The sequence below is a fragment of the Pristis pectinata genome, chromosome 32, assembly GCF_009764475.1.
Source record: "Pristis pectinata isolate sPriPec2 chromosome 32, sPriPec2.1.pri, whole genome shotgun sequence".
In the NCBI taxonomy this organism is placed as follows: Eukaryota; Metazoa; Chordata; class Chondrichthyes; order Rhinopristiformes; family Pristidae; genus Pristis; species Pristis pectinata.
The window spans coordinates 3,322,522-3,344,884 of NC_067436.1; the positions used below are offsets into that span (position 1 = coordinate 3,322,522).

The window sequence follows — 22,363 nt, forward strand, 5'->3', positions numbered from 1 at the left end:
AACCAAGTTCACTGATAATAATTTGGAGGGAATTGATTTAGTCACTTGTTTAAGAAGTAGTGGCCACAGAGTTAGAGTACCACGCTGAGATTTTGATGTTAGATTATCATCACTTGTAAAATCAGTTGGTGTTTACACCCAATGAAAATCCAGGAAGCTCTGTAAATGTAGGGCAGGCATGGTAGTGTAGCGGTTAGTGTAACTCTATTACAGCACCAGCGACCCGGGTTCAATTCCAGCCATTGTCTGTACATTCTCCCCGTGTCTGCGTGGGTTTCCTCCGGGTGCTCCGGTTTCCTCCCACATTCCAAAGACGTACGGGTTAGGAAGTTGTGGGCATGCTATGTTGGCGCCAGAAGCGTGGAGACACTCGTGGCTGCCCCCAGAACACTCTACGCAAAAGATGCCTTTCACTGTGTGTTTCGATGTACATGTGACTAATAAAGATAGCTCATCTTTTCTTATGGACAAGACAGTCAGCCAACTGAGAGGAAAATGGAGACACAAGAGACTGCGGATGCTGGAACCTGGAGCAAGAAAGAACTACTGGAGGAACTCAGTGGGTCAAGCAGCATCTGTGGGGGGGAAGGAATGGTCGATCAAGACCCGAAACCCTTATCCCCTGGTTTCCCCTCCTCTCTGTCCTTCCAATCCACTTAGGGTCCTCCCACCTATTTTTCCCTATACCCCCTCCAGATCCCCATCACCCAGTTTTGTCCCCCTCCCTACCTGGTTCCATCCACCTATCACCCACACACATTGCCCACGGGGTCTCCCGTTCCCTCCCCAATCCAGCTCCAGCTGCTCACCGGCCCTCTCCTCTGGTTCCTCAAATCAGAGCCCAGCACTTGCACCTCTTCTGCCTCTACTTATCACCCCAGCCTCTTGTCCCTACCTCTACTCTCCCCTCCCCCACCTGGTTCCACCTGCCTGTCATCCCTACCCTAGGTCTACGGATCACCCACCACCCCGGCCTCACCCCTCCCCCTCTCCTCTACACTGCTGCCCTCCTGCTACACCCTCAGTCCTGATGCAGGGTCTCGACCCAAAACGTCAACCTTTCCCTTCCCTCCACAGATGCTGCCTGACCCACTGAGTCCCTGCAGCGAGGTCAGGCAGCATCTTGAGGGGAAAATGGACTGTGTTGTAATATTAATTTGATTCAGTTTTGAAAACATTTTAACAGACTCCAGGTCACTTCTACATTCTGCTTCCTGGTGGGAACGTGTTCCCTTGTCCTTACCGGCATGGCCATCATTGGTTAAAGACAGCTTCTGCGTTGCCGACAGGTTGTAGCCCATTAACTGAATGGGCTCCAGGGCCGGGCTGTAGGTGAAGATTCCCGAATGGAAGTCTATGGGGGACTGCTGCACATCTCCACAGTACGGATAGCTCGATGCCCAGTGATCCTCTCCCTGCGGTCCTGGGAAAGAAACCAACCTTAGTAATACTCAGGCCTCCCACATACCCCACAAGGTCTCACAGTGCAGCAGAATGAGATGCTGAAAGTCACACACTGCTTCACAGATCAGCATTAAGAGAGTTTCGTTAATTTGATTGACATTTCTTATATTGGTTGTCCCCGGGTTATGAACACCTTACCTATGGACACCTAAGATAAGGTATGAATGAGCTCCCATAATATTATTAAATTCAAAAGTCCAACGTACACACAAATGTTCGTTCATCTCCCTCTCCACTTTTAGTAATTGTTCTTTCTTATCAGTCTGATGTGCGTTTGATGCCATTCATTACAGCACTGTGGAGGTGTGGTGACCATCTCAAGTGATTTTTATGTATTTTCTGACTTACAAATGTCTGTAAAAATGGAACCCGTTTGTCTCCCGACACAGCCTGTACAATGTTCTTGACCCAGTGGGGTACAACTGGATGGCAGCGATGGAGAAGGCCAACTCCTGACCGGCCCAACTGCTTGAATCCCTGGCAGCAGTCCTGTCTGGCTTTCTCTGCTCTCCGCACATTGACGCTGGCATTGATTTATTATTGTCACATGTACCGAGATATGATGAAAAACTTTTGTTTGTGTGCCATCCTTGCAGATCGCTCCACACGTAAGTACATCGAGGTAGTAAATAGAAAATGGAAGGCAGAATCCGGAATATAGTGTAACAGCTACAGAGAAAGTGCAGAGCAGGTTACCACATAAAGTGCAAGAGCCACAATGAGGTAGATTGAGCCCAACAAATCAAGAAGCAACCCCTCAGTACTGAATAAACACCATCCACAATTAACAGCCTCCTCAGGCTTGTCACCTCTGTGTCACTGGGCAAGACTTTGGTCCCAAAAGAGTCATAGAGAGAGACAGCACGGAAACAGGCCCTTCAACCCACCACCTACTTATACCAATCCTACATTGATCCCATCTACACACAAGTGTTAATTTACAGCAGCTAAGTAACCCACCAAACCCCACGTCTTTGGGATGTGGGAAGAAACCGGAGCACCTGGGGGGGGAAGCCCATGTAGCCATGGGGAGAATGTGCAAACTCCACACAGACAGCGCCCAAGGTCAGGACTGAACCCGGGTCTCAGGCACTGAGAGGTAGCGGCGCTACCAGATGCACCACGGGGCCATAACTTGGTGCCTGATATGATTGGATTGTGCTTGTGGTTTGTTTTACTGTTTCCTCACCGTTGCAAACATTTTCAGCATATCAAGATCCCACACACAGCAGTGAGAGTGGAAGAGAAACGGTGGCCAGGAATCCAAATGGAATGTGAGGAGGGAGTGAAGGAAACACATCTGCTCAATGGTAATGATGTAGAGTTATACGGCACGGAAACAGGCCCTTTGGACTAATGTGTCCACGCTGACCAAGGTCCCTTCCTAAGCTAATCCCATTTGCCCGCACTTGGCCCATATCCCTCTAAACCTTTCCTATCCATGTACCTTCCGAAACGTCTTTTAAATGTTGTCATTGTACCTGCCTCAACCACTTCCTCTGGCAGCTCGTTCCACACACCCACCACCCTCTGTGTGAAGAAGTTGCCCCTCAGGTCCCTTTTAAATCTTTCACTTCTCACCTTAAACCTGTGCCCTCTAGTTTTTGATTCCCTTTTCCTGGGAAAAGGACTGTGCGCATTCACCCTGTCTATGCCTCTTGTGATTTTATACACCTCTAATAGGTCACCCTCAGTCTCTTACGCTGCAATAAAAAAGTCCCAACCTGCTCAGCCTCTCTCCATAACTCGCAGAACCCCTCAAGCCCTGGCAACATCCTCATAAATCCCCTCTGCACTCTTTCCAGCTTAATGACATCTTTCCTATAGCAGGGTGACCAAAACTGTACACAGTACTTCAGCTGTGGCCTCACCAACATTTTGTACAACTGCAACATCCCAACTCCTGTACTCAATGCCCTGACTGATGAAGGCCAGCGTACCAAGCACCTTCTTCACCACCCTATCTACCTGTGACACAACTATCGGGGAACCACGTACATGTATTCCTAGGTCCCTCTGTTCTACAACACTGTCCAGGGTCTGACCATTCACTGTTTAAGTCCTACTCTGGTTTGACTTCCCAGAATGCAATGCCTCGCACTTAGCTGAATTAAACTTCATTTGTCATTCCTCAGCCCACTTACCCAGCTGATCAAGATTCCCCCTTTAATTTCTGACAACCTTCATGGAATGGAAGTTTTTCTTAAATCAACTTGAGAAGGTGGTCAGGCCCTGGGTTTGACCTCTCACCCATAAAATGCAGCTTCTGGTGAGGTAGAACTCCTGCCGTACTGCAATGGAAGTCTCAGGAGCCTTCTTACTAGGATCCTTCCCAGGTACTGAGCTGATACTCAGGAAAAATACACTGACAAGCCATCCTGAAGGCAAACAGACTCCCTTTCACTGCAAAAACAGCATCAGGAATCCAACTTCACTTTTCAATTGGTACTGCTGAATTAATGCAAACACTGCTGATGGGACAGGTAAAGGGAGTCTGAGTCCAGTGCTCCCTTGCACCCAAGAAGGATCGACCCTGCCAAGAGCACAGTGGGTGAAGTGGATGAATTGAAGGGCAGGTGCCCACAATCTCTGTTCCAACTGTTCTCAGGCCCTTCCCTGCCAGGCAGGCAGATTAAAGTCAGAAAACAACTGCAGATGCTGGAAATCTGAAGTAAAAACAGAAAATGCTGGAGATACTCAACAAGTCAGGCAGCATCTGTGGAGAGAGAAACAGAGCCAGCGTTCTGGGTCAAAGACCTTTGTTCAGAACCAGAACCCAAGCATGGTTTAAGTTGCGGAGAAGGAGGAACAAAGGGTGCTGCCCCTGTCAGAGGAACTTCTCTCCAAGGGTGACTTGCTGTGTCAGAAAGCTGTGGCAGCCGAGTCACTGAACATCTTCATGGCAGAGGCTGACAGACATTTAAACGACGAGGGAGTTGAGGGGTAGGGAGAGAGAGAGAGAAAGTGGTGCTGAGGCCAAAATCAGATCAAACAAAATCGTGTTGAATGGTGGAAGAGGCCTGAAGGGCTGAATGGCCACTCCTTCTACTTATGTTTCCCTGAATGTCAGTGACAGAGCAGAGATCTGAATGCGCTGTGCCAAGACAGGGTGGCGAAGGCTTGTTCAGGACGACTGGTCATAGCCTTAACGTGAGAGGGGGAAAGTTTAAAGGAAATGTGTGGAGGAAGTGGATTTTACACAGAGCGTGGTGGGTGTCTTGAACACATTGCCCAGGGTGGTTGTGGAAACAGACACAACAGCAACATTTACAATGCTTTTAGACAGTCACATGAACAGGCAGGAGATGGAGGGATATGGACCATGTGCAGGCAGAAGGGTTTAGTTTAACTTGGCATCATGGTCGGCACAGACATCATGGGCTGAAGGGCCTGTTCCTGTGCTGTACTGTTCTGTGTTCTGTGATCTGTGTGGAGGAGATTTCAACGGAAGGGTTACAATCAGCAGTTAATTCTACCTAACATTAGTCGAAAGGCAGTGTTATTTGAGATTATTTCCTTATATCTGGTGCAGATTTTAACCAGCACGGTGCCCTGATCCCATGACAGAGACAATGTGACTCACAGTTAGTCAGCACTAAGCCACTTCTTGTTCCGGTTACAATTAAGTCCCTTAAAGCACCAAGAAATTGCACAATTCCTTTCTTCAAAATCCATGAAAGTTTCTCGACTCAGCCATCCCTTCAGGCGTCCCATTCCACGTTTTCCCAACATCTTGTGGGAGGGCGGGAACTGTCAGCTCAAGGGTAATTCCTGTGGTACAGGAAGCAGTTTGAGAAATCAGTGGAAGAGGGATATTTCTGGGAAGTAACACAGATCAGACTCAATCCCCACTCTGTAATTTCATATTCCACTCACTCCATTTACTCCCACATGACTTAGTATCCCTCACCACACCCCACCTGCCTAATTCCACTCCCCTTATTCCCCACACCCATTAATGTCTCACCAGTCTAACCTCTCCTCAATCCCCATTCCACCACAATTTTCTGGGCTGATACTCCAGGGGGAGTGAAGGAGAATCCATCATTCAAAGGCTCCAACGGTTCCTTTAGGACTAGGAAAATGATTCCATTGCACTCTTCCAAGGAAGAGCACAGTTTTGGTCGGCCTGTTATAGGAAAGACGTCATTATGCTGGAAAGAGTGCAGTGAAGATTTATGAGAATGTTGCCAGGACTCAAAGGCTTGAGTTATAGGGAGAGGTTGGAGAGGCTAGTATTTTATTCCTTGAAGTGTAAGAGACTGAGTGGTGACCTTACAGAGGTGTATAAAATCATGAGGGGCATAGACAGGGTGAATGCACACAGTCGTTCTCCCAGGGAAAGGGAATCAAAAACTAGGGGGCATAGGTTCAAGGTGAGAGGGGAAAGATTTAAAAGGGACCTGAGGGGCAACTCCTTCAGGCACAGGGTGGTGCGTACATGGAGTGAGCTTCCAGAGGAAGTAATTGAGGGAGAAACAATAACAACACTTGGTCATTGGTAACTGATAATTAGTAATTGGTTTAGCATTGTCACACATACTGAGATACAGTGAAAAGCTCTTGTTTGCATGCCATCCAGACAGATCATTCCAAACAGAAGTACATTGAGGTAGTACAAAATGAAAAGACATTTAGACAGGTTCATGGATAGGAAAGGTTTAAAGGGATACAGGCCAAACACAGGCAAATGGGACTGGCTTGGATGGGCATCTTGGTCAGCATGGATGAGTTGGGCAGAAGGGCCTGTTTCTGTGCTGTATTACCCTATGATTCTAAGAGCAGGAAAGTTCTCCCCAGCCAATAGTTATCCCATACCCACCAGCAGTTCCTGCCAGCTTTTCCTATCAGCAGTCAGACCAAGGGAGCTGCCTCCCATCGATCCAGCACGGACTTCCGACGTGATGCTGAACTCTCCTGAGAACTCAGCAATGCCGTGGAATCTTTCAACAGTCCAGGTTTCGGGAGTGGGGATACAGATCACATCTGATCTCAATAAAAGGTGGAACAAGTCTGAATCTCCTGAAACAGACAGAGGAAAAGATTTGGGGATGTTTGAAAATACAAATGTAACTTCACCAGCAGACTTGTGGGCAGCCCATTCCCATGACCACTGTAAGATAAAGGAGCTACAGGAAGAACACCAAGAACCTCGAGTCCATTTGACATTCAGATGTGGCCAAGCTAAAATGGCAGAAAGAGCAGGGGCTGCCAAATCGCCAGCCACCTACCCCAGGAAGCAACTCCTGGCCACCTCTGGCATCCGCCTCAGCACTCCCCTCGGAACCCACAGACCTGATGTGGAAGCAACTCGTGCTCGATCCTGAGGGACCATCTGAGGCGGATTGTAGGAACAGGAGGCCACGTGGAACCTCAGCATGTTCCATCATTGAACGAGTCGACCTACACCTGTTCCAGATACCAACGGAGGTGTCCTTCCCAGCTGGAGCTGACCATTGGTTCGGGAGCCTGGTGTTGGGGGACGTCAGTGGGATGGCCCACTCACCTGAGCTGGCCAAGGGTAGTGACATACTCAGTCCGAGGATGTTGAACTTAGAGTTGGGGGGGGGGGGGGGGGTGGATCAATGAATTTGTCGGGTTTTGTGAAGACAGCCATGGGAATGTCTTTCAAGTCCACAGCAGGTAGACCCTGTAACTCCTTAACCTCTCGAAAGTGGCATTGCCATTGCCGAAGACCCCCACGATCCATCCTGGGGTCACCATTGACCACAGACTCAAACAGGCCAACCACATAAACACCATGGACACAAAGAGCAGGTAAAAGACTGGGTATCCTGCAGCGAGTGGCTGTGGGCTGCTGTCGGCTGGAAGGTGTGGAGCTTCTCAAATGTTGTTGGAGTCGCTCTGATCTCGGCAGGTGGAGTGTATTCAATCCTGTCACCCTGTCGACAGTGGAAAGACAGGATTGGATCCACTTTACTTGCCGAGATGAGGGCAGCACTGGAGAAGCTGCACATCATCCAGGACGAAACAGCTCACTTGATCTGCACTCCATTAACCACCCCAAGTCTTTACTCTCTCCACCACTGGCTACAGCGTGTACCATCTACAGAATGCACTGAAGTACCTCACCCAGGCTACAGCACCTCCCAAACCCACAGCCTCAACTAACAAGGACAACGAGCAGTGAGTGCAGGGCTCACCACCACTTGCAGGTTCCCCTCCAAGATCCACTCCATCCTGATTTGGAAACATATCACTTTTCCTTCATCATCGCTGGGTCTAAATCCTAGAACTCCCTCCCCACCAGCACTGTGGAGGCATCTTCACCAGAAGGACGACATTGGCTCAAGGCAGCTCACCACCACTTTCTCAAGGGCAATGAGGGATGGGCAATAAATCCACATGGAATTGGAGAAGATTTCTATTGATGTTGGTAAGAGTGAATAAACAGAAAGTGAGAAAGAAGAGTTGGAAAAGAAGTGTGGAGATGTAGAAAAGATTAAACGAGATTTCAGAGAAAAAAATCTATTTATGTTACTTGGGTTGAACACAGGGAATTGGACAAGATCTGTCTGGACGTTGGGAAGAGTGAACAAGAGGAGCTGGAGCAGGAATCACCAGACATTGCAAAAGTATTGAGAGACGACCTAGTGAGTGACCTGGGAAAGAAAATTGCAGATGTTAAAGACAGACAAAGACCTTCCAGAGACAAAAGCTCCAGATGCCATAAGGAAGGAAAAAGACATCTTGCAAACACATGCTGGTCTTGCCAGCAAACACTCACATCCCAAGAAACAAATAAATCTTGAAAAAATCCACTGGTCTGTCCCAAAGGTACTGCAAAGAACAGACAGAAATTTGACATCTTTTGATTCACAGGAGCAGCTTTTAAGGACATCTTAAATGAGCTGAAATTAGAGGCAGAGAGATTTGTGGAAGGGATTCCAGAGCTTAGAGTCCACGTGCTTGAAGTCACGGCTGTCAATGGTGGAACGTGTAATACAGGGGGCCACAGAGAAGGGTCAAGGTATGAGGGGACAGGAGATCGCAGGCCAGTCCTGGGAAGAGCCTGCACAAGGAAAAACTGGGATTGGAGTTTGAAAGTTGAAGTGTTACCAGGCAGAGAGCCAGTGTAGATCAGGCAAGTCAGGACATGGGCAGTGAGCTTCGGGTATGCTGAAGCTGATGTAAGGTGCAATATCGGGATTTGCAGGGAATAGATCAGGTCCTTTTGTCATTATCAGCAGACTGGATGGACCAGGTGGGTCTTTTCCTATCAACGTGATTTGTATTGTTCCAGAACTCCCTAGATACCAGAACCATTCCCACGGATTGGAAGATTGAAAACACAACCCCAATGTTCACATCACTGGATCAGGGAGTACCAGAACCCTCAGCCATTCAGCCCAACATCAGTAGTTGGGAGAATCCTCTAATCTATTTAGTAACCGGGCATTTAGAAAACACTACCATGGTGGAGAGAGAGCATTGTCTTATGAAAAGGAAAATCATGGGCCACAAATCCAGGAAGAGATTTTTTGGGGCTGTAACTGGGAGGGCAAATAACCAGTGGAGTGGAACAATAGTCAAAGTACGTTTTGTATATTCAAATTCTTAGAAGACACTTAAGATGGAGAAGTTGTGTAATCATACATTCAGATAATTCTCTTGAAAGCTGGACTGAACTTGCAACTCGTTGTGTAATTTAAAAAAATCCTCACCTCCTTCTAACTCTTTATTCAGTAACCTTTCCCAGAGTGGAAAATATGCAAATAAAACTTCTTAAAAATATATCAAAGGCTTTGAGCAACAATGCAGTTTGTATAAATGTGGGTGTGACCTCCTACTCTAGTCCTTACTTCAACATATTTCTTTACAGGTTAATGTCTGCAATGATTCACCCAAGTACATCACCTGGAGCATTAGACATGATCCATTTGCATGACACCCACTCCAAATGGAATCAGTGCTAGCTGGATCGGATTATCATTATGCTAATTGTAATTGAGATTTCAGACTGAATACACCTGTGATACCTCATATAGCTGTGTAAGCACATCTTAAATTCTTCATGTATCACTTATCCTGGCAACCAACCCGGTCATACTCTCTTCTCCCCTCTCCCATTGGGCAGAAGATACAAAGGCTTGAGAGCACATACTGCGAGACTCAAGGACGGCTTCTATCCCACTGTTATCAGACTCTTGAACAGACCACTCATACGCTAAACTTTTGATCTACCTCCTCGTGGCCCTTGCACTTTATTTGTCTACCTACACTGCACTTCCTCTGTAATTGTAACAATATATTCTGCATTCTGTTTTCCTTTATACTACCTCAATGTACTTACATATGGAATGATCTGTCTGGATGGTAAAAGCTTTTCACTGCACATGTGACAATAATACCAATATCAATATTAACCAGTGATGCTCAAACTGCACTGTTGCTTATAGCCTTTGATATATTTTGATCAAGTATTGAGATCTCTATTTGCATTACTTTGTCTCTAGTAAAGATCATTGAGTAAAGAACGAGTGGAAAAAGATTCTAAAAATGACTCAATGAGCTGTTGACAGGGCATTGAAGGCAGATGCCACCCATCTTTCAAGAGAATTGAATAAATACTTGATAAGGAAAAGTGGCGATGGTGAGGGGCTGCTGAGGGGGTCCAAACAGACACATTTTTTGGGTAGCTAGCACAGGCGGGAGGGGCCAAGTGGCAATCCTCCATCTGCGACAATCTATAGTAAAGCTCTTACACAGTAAGAGTTGTATCCTTGGGAGGAGAGTGTCTCAGTTCATTGGCTCCCTGGAATGGTTACACCATTGCCTGTCCTCCTGAGGTTCTATTGCTTTTTGGTCTAAAATTGGATATGATATTTAGACACGTAGTATCAAAAGACACAGACTTCACCTCCATCGTCCTTATTTCCTTCCATTGAACGAGTCTATGTCAACACATCATTAGATTTTCCTCTGGCAGTGGTGTCTCAATGTAGATGTAACTTCTGACCAGTAGGTGGTTGTCAGAAAAACTTCCAAGGTGCCTTCCTGACTCCGTCACCAAGATGTGAGGAGAGGGACCTTCCATCTCTGCACTGACTGCAGGGAGCCCACTGCCCGGTGTGAACATGTTCCAAACCCACCCCTCTCCACCCTCGGACAGCACCGGCTCAGGGAACTCTTGCGCCCTTGAACCCAGACTTCCCAAAACAGCCAGGAAATTCAGACAGAGAAGTAAGCTCTGCAAACTTGTCAGGGTTTTGGCTACATGTCTTCCTGGAGGGCTCACCATGTCCACAACACCCCCCTCCACTGGTAACCCACCTCACAGCCAATGGGAAGGGAATAAAATCCGTTTCCCAATCAAACAGCTCCCTCAACGATCCCCGATATTTTAACAATGGATAGATAGACCTCTCAACCCAATTTGAATTTAAAGCCCCTGGGAATTTTCCCCCAAGTTTATGTGTGGCAGAAAAGTTCCTGGAAACTCTTGGTCAAGCCTATAAGGTTTGTACCACTGGAGACTGTGCCAGGGTAAGTGAAGGGAGGAGGGAGGGAGGGAGGGAGACGGGTGGAAGAAAGGTTTTCACCTGATGCCAGTCCATGTCGGAAGACCACTGGCTGGCCCCAGGAGTTGCTGGTAGCATCTGGTGATGGACAAGGTCATGGGCCTGAGAAGTGACTACACACTGCTTGTCCATCACTCAAAGCTCTCAACCTGTTGCCCTGTGGCCATCTTAAATCCAACTAGGACCACCTTAAATCTGGCCAGAGGACAAACACGAGGAAACAGATAAAGCCGCAGGAGGGTTCACTCAGCAACCGAAAGACCCTCGATGCTGATCAACCCACCCTCCACCCCCGCCAAACACGGCCTACAATCTCCCTCCACACTTTACAGCCAGGGTAGAATGTTTGAAGTGAGGTGTAACATGGGCCACCTGTACAAGCAAGCCCCCACCAATGCACTGTGATGGTCCTAGATGGATCAATCAGCGATGTCGATTGAGGCTTGAATAACTTTGTCACTTTGAACTGGAGTCTCACAGAGTGAGACTTGAACCCATGACTTTTGACAATGAAGAGTGAGTGCCACCCACAATGCCACAGCTGGCACTGCTGGGGTTGGGGCACTGGGCGGGCTAAACAGTTAACGAATGAGGGTCAAGAAACAAACTGCTGGAGGAACTCGGCGGGTCAGGCAGCATCCGTGGTGGGAAATAGACCATCGACGTTTTGGGTCGAGACCCTTCAACTGAATGTGGGTAGGAGGAGAAAGCTCTCCAAGGCCACCAGCTCATGTTGAGATCCACACAATCGCAACGACTGGTCTCGCTGCCTCCAGGAACACCCCAAACAACGTCTGTGCCAACCCAGCAAGCAGTCCGCTTCCCCTGTTACATTCACTCAGATCCCCAGCCTTAATGCAAGCCTGTTCCCCTAGTGGTGTACTGAGATGGCAAACAGTTAACCCTGGCACGTTTCCTCATGGTGTAAACCTCCACTCTAACTGTGCAACCGCAAGAATGAAACTGGAAGTGTTGCAGCTGCTTTTCAGCCAAGTGCACACAGACCCCACCAGAAGCTTCTGGGCTTCAGCCAACCACCTAATGACAAGTCAAGTAACTGAGAGCCTGTGATCAATGCTGCTCACAACCGCCACTCACTGTGCCCACCTCAAACAAGTCTCCGCACTTGAAGCCCAATCTACAAATGATGGTACCACAGGGTACCTCACGCAGAGCCTGCTCACAGAAAGCACAACCAGATTCAAATGCCCAAGGCTCAGGGCTAACCACGGGCTCCACCCAAAGGTTCGTTATGGATGAACAGCACTCCTGTCCCACAAAATGGATCCCTTTTCCTTCCTCCCATAACCCCCTCCTCTGTGGGATCCGCTCCTCCTGAAAATACTACCCACCATTGATCCCATTCCATTCCCCCCAAACCTCTGGCTGGGCCAGATTCCAACCAAGCTTCTCACCTCAAATCCTTACCAACCACCTGTCTCCCCCTTTGGGTCCGTCCACCACTCACCCCTCCCTCTGCAACATTAACTGTTCCCAGTTCTGATGCAAAGCTCAAACCTGAAACATCAGTTCTGTTTCTTGTTCCATGGATACTGGCTGATTCCGTGGTCCCTCCCCTCTCATGATAGCACTGTAATGAGCCCATGGGTTTTACAAGAAACACCAGGACATGGAATGCTTCAGCAGGAAAGGTTACACACTGCGTAAGAGCGAGGAGTAGGCCACTCGGCTCCTGAAGCCTGCCCCATCATTCAATGACATCGTGGCTAATCCGACTGTGACCTCAACTCCACCTTCCCACCTCCCCCAGTAACCTTTCTCCAACCCCACCACTCCACTCCCCCCTCAAGCTTTTCTAGAATCCATCTACCTCTGCCTTACAAATATTCAAATACTCAGTTTCCTCTGTGTTTTGACAAAGAGCATTCCAAAGTCTCACAACACTCAGAGAAGATTTGACCTTATCTCAGCCATAAATAGGTGACCCCCTTGTTTTTTAAACAGTGACCCCTAGTCCTAGATTCTCTCACAGGCAGAGACCTCTCCTCCACATCCACCCTGTCAAGGCCCCTCAGGATCTTAAGTTTCAATCAAGTCACCTCTCTTTAGACCACCACACACTTCAGGCATCAGTCTGGTAAATGGTCTCTGGACTACTCCTAATGCATTTACAACCATTCTCAAAGTAGTAGACCAATACTGTGCACAGGATAGGTTGAGTGAGCCAGGGCTTTTCTTTTTGGCGAAGGAGGATGAGAAGTGACTTGATGGAGGTGTAGAAGATGATAAGAGGCATAGATCGAGTGGACAGTCAGAGACTTTTTCCCAGGGTGAAAGTAGCTAACACAAGGGAGCATAATTTTAAGGTGATTGAAGGAAGGTACAAGGGGGATGTCAGGGTTAAGTTTTTTTACACAGAGAGTGGTGGGTGCGTGGAACACACTGCCGGCAGAGGTTGTGGGGTAGATACATTAGAGTCTCTTAAGATAAGAGAAATGGAGGGCTATGTGGGAGGGAACGGCTAGATAAATATTAGAGCAGGATAAAATGTCGGCACAACATCATGGGCCGAAGGGCCTGTACTGCGTTGTAATGTTCTATGTTCTATGTTCTCGTATAGAAAGATAAAAAATCTATACTTGCTAAAAATATGCAAGAGAAATGAAAATGGAGGAAATGTTCAGCAGGTCAGGCAGCATCTGAGGAGAGAGAGAAACAGAGTTCATGGTTCGGGTCGATCACTATTCATCAGGTCATCAACCTGAAATGATTCTCCCCTCATTGATGCTGGCTAACCAGAATTCTCAGTATACTTATTATTGTTGTATTGTGTTATTCACTGTTTACTCTACAAGCCATGTCCGGGTCACAAACAGGTTCCGTTTTACAGGCATCCGTAAGTCCATCTTGTCCGTAAGTTGGAAAATGTAAAAAAATCACTCGATACGGTAACCACACCTCCACAGTGTTGTAAGTCATGGTGTTGATGAGGGTCAATTATCGTGAATGTTTATTTATGGTCTTCCCCTGCCCAGTTACAATGGTACACAATCAGGATGTCCTACACTCAGTGGCTGGTCTTGATGGGCTTGAAGTGTGAGTGGATGTTGCATTGTTTAATAGAGTATCATTACACAAGAATCAATAGAATTGATTGCTTGTCAGTTGCCAAAGCAACTCTCTTAAGTGGCCTCCGGTGGTGAAACTGGCAGCCTGTGTTCTTGAGAGACCGTGGTGTCTGACTACTGCGGGGAGGTTACACGTAAACAGGTTTCTTTTTCAAGACTGCTTCATGTTTGAATTTAATAATATTTGTGGGAGCTTATTCATATGTACGGAGTGTCCATGCGTCGGGTGTTTGTAACACAGGCAGGGCCTGTATAGAAGGAGGCTGTTCACTCACTGCGCTCCCTGAATTTTTCTCTGTGTCCTGCAGAGGTTCTTCACATTCAGCTCCTCACTAAAACTGGTTCTGGAATTGTTCTCCAGAACTTTTATGTACTGTAATGAAAAAAGGAAAATGTGGTGTAGAATTTTGCTTTTGGACCGCAATATCGGTGTGTATTAGCCAGCCCTACCCAATTGGGCAGATTCTCTGCAAATACCAGCCAAAGCCACTGGTCTGGCCACAGCGCCAACCGCTGCCTAGTTCCCAGCGCTGGGCAAGGAATTCTGCCCACTACATTATTTGTGGCGGTGTGGCAGAGTTGATAGAGCTGCTGCCTCACATCTCCAGAGACCTGGGTTCGGGGGTTTGGTTTACAGTGACGTTCCTCGGGCAGGGGTGCACTCTGGGCAGCCCCAGTGAGTGAGTGGGGCAGCACAACTGTTGCAACCAGTAGAGCCACTGCCTCACAGCTCCAGAGACCTGGTTCAACCCTGAACGTTGGGTGCTGTGCGGAGATTGCACATGCTTTCTGTGAGTTTCATCTGGGTGCCCCAGTTTCCTCCCACATCCCAAAAGTGTGCAGGTTGGTAGGTTAATTGGCCACAGTAAATTACCTCCAATGTGTTGGTAAATGGTAAAATCTGGGGGGAGTTGATGAGAATGTGGGGAGAATAAAAAAATGGGATTAGTGTAGAATTAGTGTAAATGGGGGGTTGATGGTCAGTGCGGACTCGATGGGCTGAAGGGCCTGTTTCCGCGATATATCTCTCTGTCACTCCATTTGCAACATGTAGAGGTAGGCACGGTAGTGTAGCGGTTAGTGTAACGCTATTACAGCGCCAGCAACCCGGGTTCAATTCCAGCCTTTGTCTGTAAGGAGTATATATGTTCTCCCCGTGTTTGCGTGGGTTTCCTCCGGGTGCTCTGATTTCCTCCCACATTCCAAAGACGAACGGGTTAGGAAGTCGTGGGCGTGCTATGTTGGCGCCGGAAGCGTGGCGACACTTGTGGGCTGCCCCCAGAACACTCTACGCAAAAGATGCCTTTCACTGTGTGTTTCGATGTACACGTGACTAATAAAGAATCTTACTCTTTATTGGCTTTAAAGAATTGGGTGGGAAGTTCAAGGGAGATATCAGAGGAAGGTTCTTTACCCAGAGAGTGGTTGGGGCATGGAATGTGCTGCCTGGGGTAGTGGTGGAGGCAGGTACATTGGTCAAATTCAAGAGATTGTTAGATAAACATATGGAGGAATTTAGAATAGGGGGATATGTGGGAGGAAGGGGTTAGATAGTCTTAGGCGAGGTTTAAAGGTCGGCACAACATTGTGGGCCGAAGGGCCTGTATTGTGCTGTACTGTTCTATGGTTCTATGATTTATCTTATACCTGGCAATAGTACTGCAGACGCATTGAAATCAATGCTTCCATTATTTGTGGCTGCTGGGAGAAAGACAAGAACAGCTTTTGCTTCATTTACTGAGCTCAGTTTAAACGTTTTCATTGTTCTTAAACACGCACCTGGTTTTTAAATGTTAACCTCTTCTAAAAACGTTAAACCTTGATTCTTTCAAAATTATTTTTACTTTTTGAAAATACGTCCCAAGTAATTTTTCGCATTTGTCAGAATCACAGACATTCAAATACAGTGACAGCCTTGACAGGCGGTGACCCTGAGGGCGGGACCGTTCTGACACCGACCCTGGGGGTAGGACCACAGTGGCTATGAGACCGGTCGGCTGTTTGTGCTGCATGCCAGCGTGCTGGGAGCTGGGCTTCAATGGAAGACTGTGCCAGGCATGCCGGAGAAGCTGCATGGCACAGGCAAAAAACCTCAGGGCAATTGCATATGGCCAGCAACGCTGCCAACCAACAGAGTGCAGCCACCAACACTGCCAACCAGAGTGCAGCCACCAACGCTGCCAACCAACAGAGTGCAGCCACCAATGCTGCCAACCAACAGAGTGCAGCCACCAACACTGCCAACCAGAGTGCAGCCACCAACGCTGCCAACCAACAGAGTGCAGCCACCAATGCTGCCAACCAACAGAGTGCAGCCACCAACACTGCCAACCAGAGTGCAGCCACCAATGCTGCCAACCAGAGTGCAGCCACCAACGTTACACAACACTATGGCATTTCTTACACCAGAGAGCTGCAACAGGAGGCATGACGGGGGTGAGGTAGGTGAGAACTGGATAATAAAAATATAACCAAAGACAAACTACATAATTCATTCCAATAGTTCCTGCCTCTTTAATTCTCTGCCCACTCCCACTCTAACCTATCAGTCTGTGGCCTCCAGCACTGTTATAATGAGGTCCAACATAAGGAACTGCACCTGATCTTTCCACCGGGCATGTTGCCACCTTCCAGAGTCAATACTGAGTTCTCCAATTTCAGGTACCTCACTTCCACTATCTGTATTAGAACTGGCCATTTCTGCTGTAAGTTATCCACTGCAATACTGGCTCGGTTGTCTGTCTCCACAAGTACAATGCAGCCTGCTGGACAAGTCATACAGCCCTGCATTGTGCAAATTTTATCTTTCTTTCTCTTTGTTTGTATTCTCACTCTCTAACTGCTCACCTTTCATAATTATGTTCATTCTCTCTCTCTGCCTCTGTCTGTCTGTCTGTCTCTCTCAACTGCCCCTTGAACTCATTGATCGGACGACCCCTACAACTTATCCCTATAGCAGCCCTGGCCTCACCCTCTCTATCTGAACTTCTCTGCAACTTTAAACTTGTTCAGTTCTACCTGTCGTTTAATTTCTACCTGAAACTGTTTCTTTCTGCAGATGATGCCTGATCTGCCAAACATTCTATTTCTGAATCCAATAATCTTTGGGAATAATGACTCAAATTGCCACTGCAGTAAGATAAGAAATGGTACTACTGTAACCTATGACCTTTTTTAAAATTGCCAATAATTCAGACCTGAAGGATGTGCCTCCACACTTGTAAACAGTTCACATTCAAGGCCAGGGTGGTTAAGGGCCAGTCACTAACACGGAGTGTGTCACTAAACTGTACTTCAACTCTGATAAGCTCCCTGGCAGGTTACCTTCATTCCTGTTACACCAGGGCAGCAGCCACAATGTATGGGTGAGCCAGCCCCATGGTTACCAAAGCTGTGCATCTCACGTTCTGTGGCCTGGCAGTGCAGCAGGTAGTGCTGCTGCCTCACCGCTCCAGTGACCCCAGGCGCTGTCTGTGTGCAGGTTGCACGTTTGCCCTGTGACTGTGTGGGTTTCTCCCGGGTGCTCTGGTTTCCAAAAAGTCAACAGATAGGTTAATTAGCTGCTGGAAGTGTAGGTATATGGCAAAGTAATCAGAAGGGGAGTAGATGTGTGGGTATGAGAGAGAATATGGAGGAAGTACACAGGAAATAAGGAGGGGGAGATGGAGCTGATGGGATGGCTCTGATGGCATTGATTAGATCAACTGAATGGCCTCCTGTGGCATGATACCCCCACATCCACTTGACGATATCCACAGAGTTATGTTCAGGTGATAGCAGTGGTCTTGCACATATTTCGACAAAAGGTTTGGGGCTAGTAATTGACACAAAACAATGGGTGCAGGGTGAGACAGATCACAGCTAACTCCTGAATGAACCCTGGGATTGTCTGGTCCAAAGCAAACCACCCAGATCACCATCCGTCACACACTCACTGACTCACCACTGACATTGGAAGATTTTAAAATCCATCTTCTTTCATGTCTGCTACTAATTAGCCAACTGGAGAATTATGCCAAGCGCAGTGGGAGAAGCAAAAATATGTCTGTAATTATCGGAAGGAAGGAAGTTCAAGTAAATTACTGTCATGTGGAGCAAACTTTGCCAACACAGGTTCAGCTGAAGCAACTTTCCTGGGTGTACGTGCACCAGCATGGGCTTGGCCGGAGCGAGTGATGGGGGAAGCGAGAGCTGGTGTCCCAGACAGGGAGACACAGGTTCCAGTCCCCCTTGACTCACCCACTGGAGAAAGGATGAACAATGCCCAGCTCTGGGAGTGTGTGAAGATCCAAATCCTGGAAATTGGTATTGGTTTATTATTGTCACTTGTACCGAGGTACAGTGAAAAACCTGTCTTGCAAACGGATGGTACAGGTCAATTCATTACACAGTGCAGTTACATTGAGTTAGTACAGAGTGCATTGATGTAGTACCGGTAAAAACAATAACAGTACAGAGTAAAGTGTCTCAGCTACAGCGAAAGTGCAAATAAAATGTGGAGTAAAATATGGCAAATGCTGGAAACACTCCAGAGGTCAGGTTGCTTCTGTGGAGACAGAAACAGTTATCGAAATGTTGATCCTGTTTCTCCTTCCACGGATGCCAAGTGATTCTAATCCTTTCTGCTCTTCTGTTCCAGAAAACAGACTGAAGCATCGATCCACGCGGAGCCGCTTTTAGGGGGAAGACCCTGGGCTTCCTCACTGAGGGTTGCAGACGTGTGGATGGCACCAACAAAAGACAACACGAAGTTCACTCTGCACAGCCAACTGAACCCGGAACGTGGAAGGAATTCTTCCATCTGAGGAACCGGTCCCACCGCACACTAACAGCCCGGCCACCGTGTGAAGGCATCCGGGCTCCCGGCTCTGGTTGGGGGAAGAGTCATCCGGACCCGGGGTGAAGCGGGAGGGGTCCCGGGGGAGGGGTCCCGGGGGAGGGGTGGGGGTGTACAGTGCGGAACGTCTCCTGAACCCACCGAGGGCTCACAGACTCCGCCCCGGGAATCTCCCGTCCCCCGCTGGGGGTGGCGCTGGGCGACTCTGTCGGTCCGGGGCGGGGGCGGGGAGCACATCCCGGGACAACCTTCCACACGCCGCCTTCCCGCGGAAACAAGTTAAAACACTTACCGGTGTAACTCCAGGCGGAATCTGCAACACAACGAATAAATGTGAGGTCAGATTATGAAGCGCAGTACTGACCCGGGCTGGGTCACTCGCGGTGCCCCACTCCCTCCCTCCCTCCCCCCCTCCCTCCCTCCCTCCCTCCCTCCCTCCCCCCCCCTCCCTCCCTCCCCCCCCTCCCTCCCTCCCCCCCCTCCCTCCCTCCCTCCCTCCCTCCCCCCCTCGTTCTCCGTCCCTCCCCCCTCGTTCTCCGTCCTCCTCCCCTCTCCTTTTCTCTCCCTCCTTCCCTCCTTCTCTCTCGCCTCCTCTCTCATTCTCCCAACATCCTTCCCTCTCCCCTCCCTCCCCATCTCTCCCCTCCCACCCCCTCCTCCTCTCCCCTTCCCTCCTCCCTCCTCTCCCCCTCCCTCCTCTCCCCCTCCCTCCTCCCTCCCTCCTCTCCCTCCTCCCTCCCTCCTCTCCCCCCTCCCTCCCCTCCTCCTCTCCCCTCCCCTCCCTCCCCTCCTCCTCTCCTCTCCCCTCCCCTCCCTCCCCTCCTCCTCTCCCCTCCCTCCCCTCCTCCTCTCCCCTCCCCTCCCTCCTCTCCCCCCTCCCCTCCCTCCTCTCCCCTCCCCTCCCTCCTCTCCCTCTCCCCCTCCCCTCCCCCTCCCCTCCCCTCCCCTCCCTCCCTCCTTCCTTCCTGTCCCCCTCCCCTCACTCCCTCCTCTCCCTCCCTCCCCTCTCTCCCCTCCCTCCCTCCCCTCTCTCCCCTCCCTCCCCCTCTCTCCCCTCCCTCCCCCTCTCTTCCCTCCCTCCCCCTCTCTTCCGTCTCCCTCCCCCTTCCGTCTCCCTCCCCCTTCCGTCTCCCTCCCTCCTTCCTCCCCTCCCTCCTTCCTCCCCTCCCTCCTTCCTTCCTTCTCCCTCCCTCCCTATCCCTCCCTCCTTCCCTCATTTTCCCTACTCTCCCCCTCCCTCTCAGCCAGATTGGCCGCGGACGCTTCCCCGGGCGGGTCAGGGCTCCACATCCCCAGACCTCTCGGGTCCTCTCACCCACCTGCGCCCGCCCGCTGCCGGCAGCTGATCCCGAGGAGCAGCATCAGGAAAGCCCCCCGACTCAGTGCCATGGTCACCTCGTCTCACTGCTGCGATTCCCACGGTGCTGGGCTACCGAGACTCGCCGCAAGTACTGGAGCCGGTGGAGCAGGTGACCCGCCCCCGGCTCCCTCAGTCCCGCCCCAAGGGGAGGGAACCTGCGCTCCGACCTCAGCCGGTCCTTCCACACATCTACCTTCTCCTCCCTCCGTCCGCGGGCCGGTCTCCTCGCTTCTTCCTCCCCTCCCCTCCCCTCTCCCCCCTACCCACCCTCTTTCTTCCCTCCATCCCCCTCCCCTCCCTCCACACTTTCGCTCTCTCCCTCCCTCCTCCCTCCTTCCCTCCTCCCTCTCTCCTTCCTTCCTACTCCCTCCCTCTTTTCCTTCCTCCCTCCATATCTTCATCCCTCTCTCCCTCCCTGTCCCTCCAATACCATTTACTGAACTGATTGCCGCGGTGGGTTTAACGCCCTGACTTGGAATGGTGAACCGGTGCCCCCGGACACAGAGCCCCCAACCCCATGAGAGGGCCAGTTGGTGAGGAGAGAGCGAGTGACCACAGGGGAGATGTTCAACAGCCCAGCCGCCGCCAGAATTATCCGAAAACCGGACACGTTCGGGAGTTCAGCTGGGACCGGTTCTCCGAGTCTGGATCCGGGGGTCGTGAACCGGCCCGGACAATAAAAAGGTTTCTGTTGGTCTGCTGCCCAGGACATTTCGGCTGTCTCCCGGGACGGGGATGGAGAAGGGGCGACGTCCCGGGAGTGAAGGTGGCCCCTCCCCTCGACCGGGATCTCCCGGGAAAGGCGAGGACAGGGTCCCGGGGCTGCTGCCGGAATTGGGAGAAATTCCCAAAGAATTCCCCAGGTTGGGAAAGCCACTGGCCTGTCTGACTCAGCACAGTTTTGGCGGATCAGGGAGGTGGAGCAGGAGAGTGCAGAGAATGCTCGGTCTGCTGGGGGAGCTCGGCGGGTCAGGCAGCATTTGTGGGGGGAGAGGAACTGTCGATGCTTCGGGTCGAAACCCCGCATGACTGAGCTGGATCAGCCGGCGGGAAGTCTCGATTTCTTCCATATTTAATCTCTTCCACATATTGGTATTGGTTTATTATTGTCACTTGTACCGAGGTACAGTGAAAAACTTGTCTTGCATGTCGATCATACAGGTCAATTCATTACACAGTGCAGTTGCATTGGGTTAGGACAGAGTGCATTGATGTAGTACAGGTAAACACAATAACAGTACAGAGTGAAGCGTCACAGCTACAGAGAAAGTGCAGTGCAATAAGGTGCAAGGTCACAACAAGGTAGATGGTGAGGTCAGAGTCCATCTCATCTTGTAAGGGAATGGTTCAATGGTCTTATCACAGTGGGATACATATCCATATATCACTCGGCCCATCAAGTCAATGCCAGCTCATGATTAATTTCACCTGTAGCCTCTTCTCCCCACGTTCCTATCCATGGATTCCATGAGAAACAAAGGACTGCAGATACTGGAATCTAGATGAAAAACACTCTGATGCTGGAGGAACTCAGCAGTCAACATTCCTGAAGAAGGGTCCTGACCCGAAACATTGACAGCCTGCTTTTCTCCATGGGTGCTGCCTGGCCTGCTGAGTTCCTCCAGCATCAGAGTGTTTTTCAATGGATTCCATGAACTCCCTCAGATTCTCCCCCTCACCTACTCACCAGGGGCAATTTCTAGCACCCAATTAACCTCCTAACCCACACGTCCTTGGGCTGAGGGAGGGAACCCAGGTGCGGTCACAGGGAGAACGTGCAAACCCCACACAGATGGCGCCCGAGGTCGGGATCGAACCCGGGTCACTGGGAGGGTGAGGCAGAGCTCCACCTGCCCCACATGCCAGGCAATGCCACACGGCCACCACCCCTGGTGTTGGGACTGTCCTTGTTCAAACCCCGATGCCTACACACGTTTCTATAGCAACAAGGCAGGTGTTTGTATTGTACAGATGTAGATCACCCAGTCGGTGAGCAACTCACTTAGTAAACTTGTCATGGGGAATATACACACAGTCTGGTCTAGTCTGAGGGCTGGTGGGTTGACAGTGA

General features: G+C 49.7%; 2 protein-coding genes across 3 annotated transcripts in view; one reads left to right on the plus strand and one right to left on the minus strand.

Moving 5' to 3' along the window:
• Positions 1-20,411, minus strand: part of ca12 (carbonic anhydrase XII) — a 50,524-nt gene extending 30,113 nt beyond the window's left edge. The window contains exons 1-3 of the mRNA XM_052042422.1: positions 20,252-20,411; positions 19,225-19,245; positions 1,244-1,423 (exon numbers count right to left, since the gene is read on the minus strand). Of these exons, the coding sequence (XP_051898382.1) occupies positions 1,244-1,423; positions 19,225-19,245; positions 20,252-20,321 (271 nt within the window). The 5' untranslated portion in view covers positions 20,322-20,411. The remainder of the gene's footprint in view (positions 1-1,243; positions 1,424-19,224; positions 19,246-20,251) is intronic.
• Positions 20,412-20,793: 382 nt separating this feature from the next.
• Positions 20,794-22,363, plus strand: part of si:dkeyp-73b11.8 (BPTI/Kunitz domain-containing protein) — a 49,667-nt gene continuing 48,097 nt past the window's right edge. For both annotated transcript variants that reach the window (XM_052042427.1, XM_052042428.1), the window contains exon 1: positions 20,794-20,976. The gene's annotated coding sequence lies outside the window, so the exon portion shown is untranslated. The remainder of the gene's footprint in view (positions 20,977-22,363) is intronic.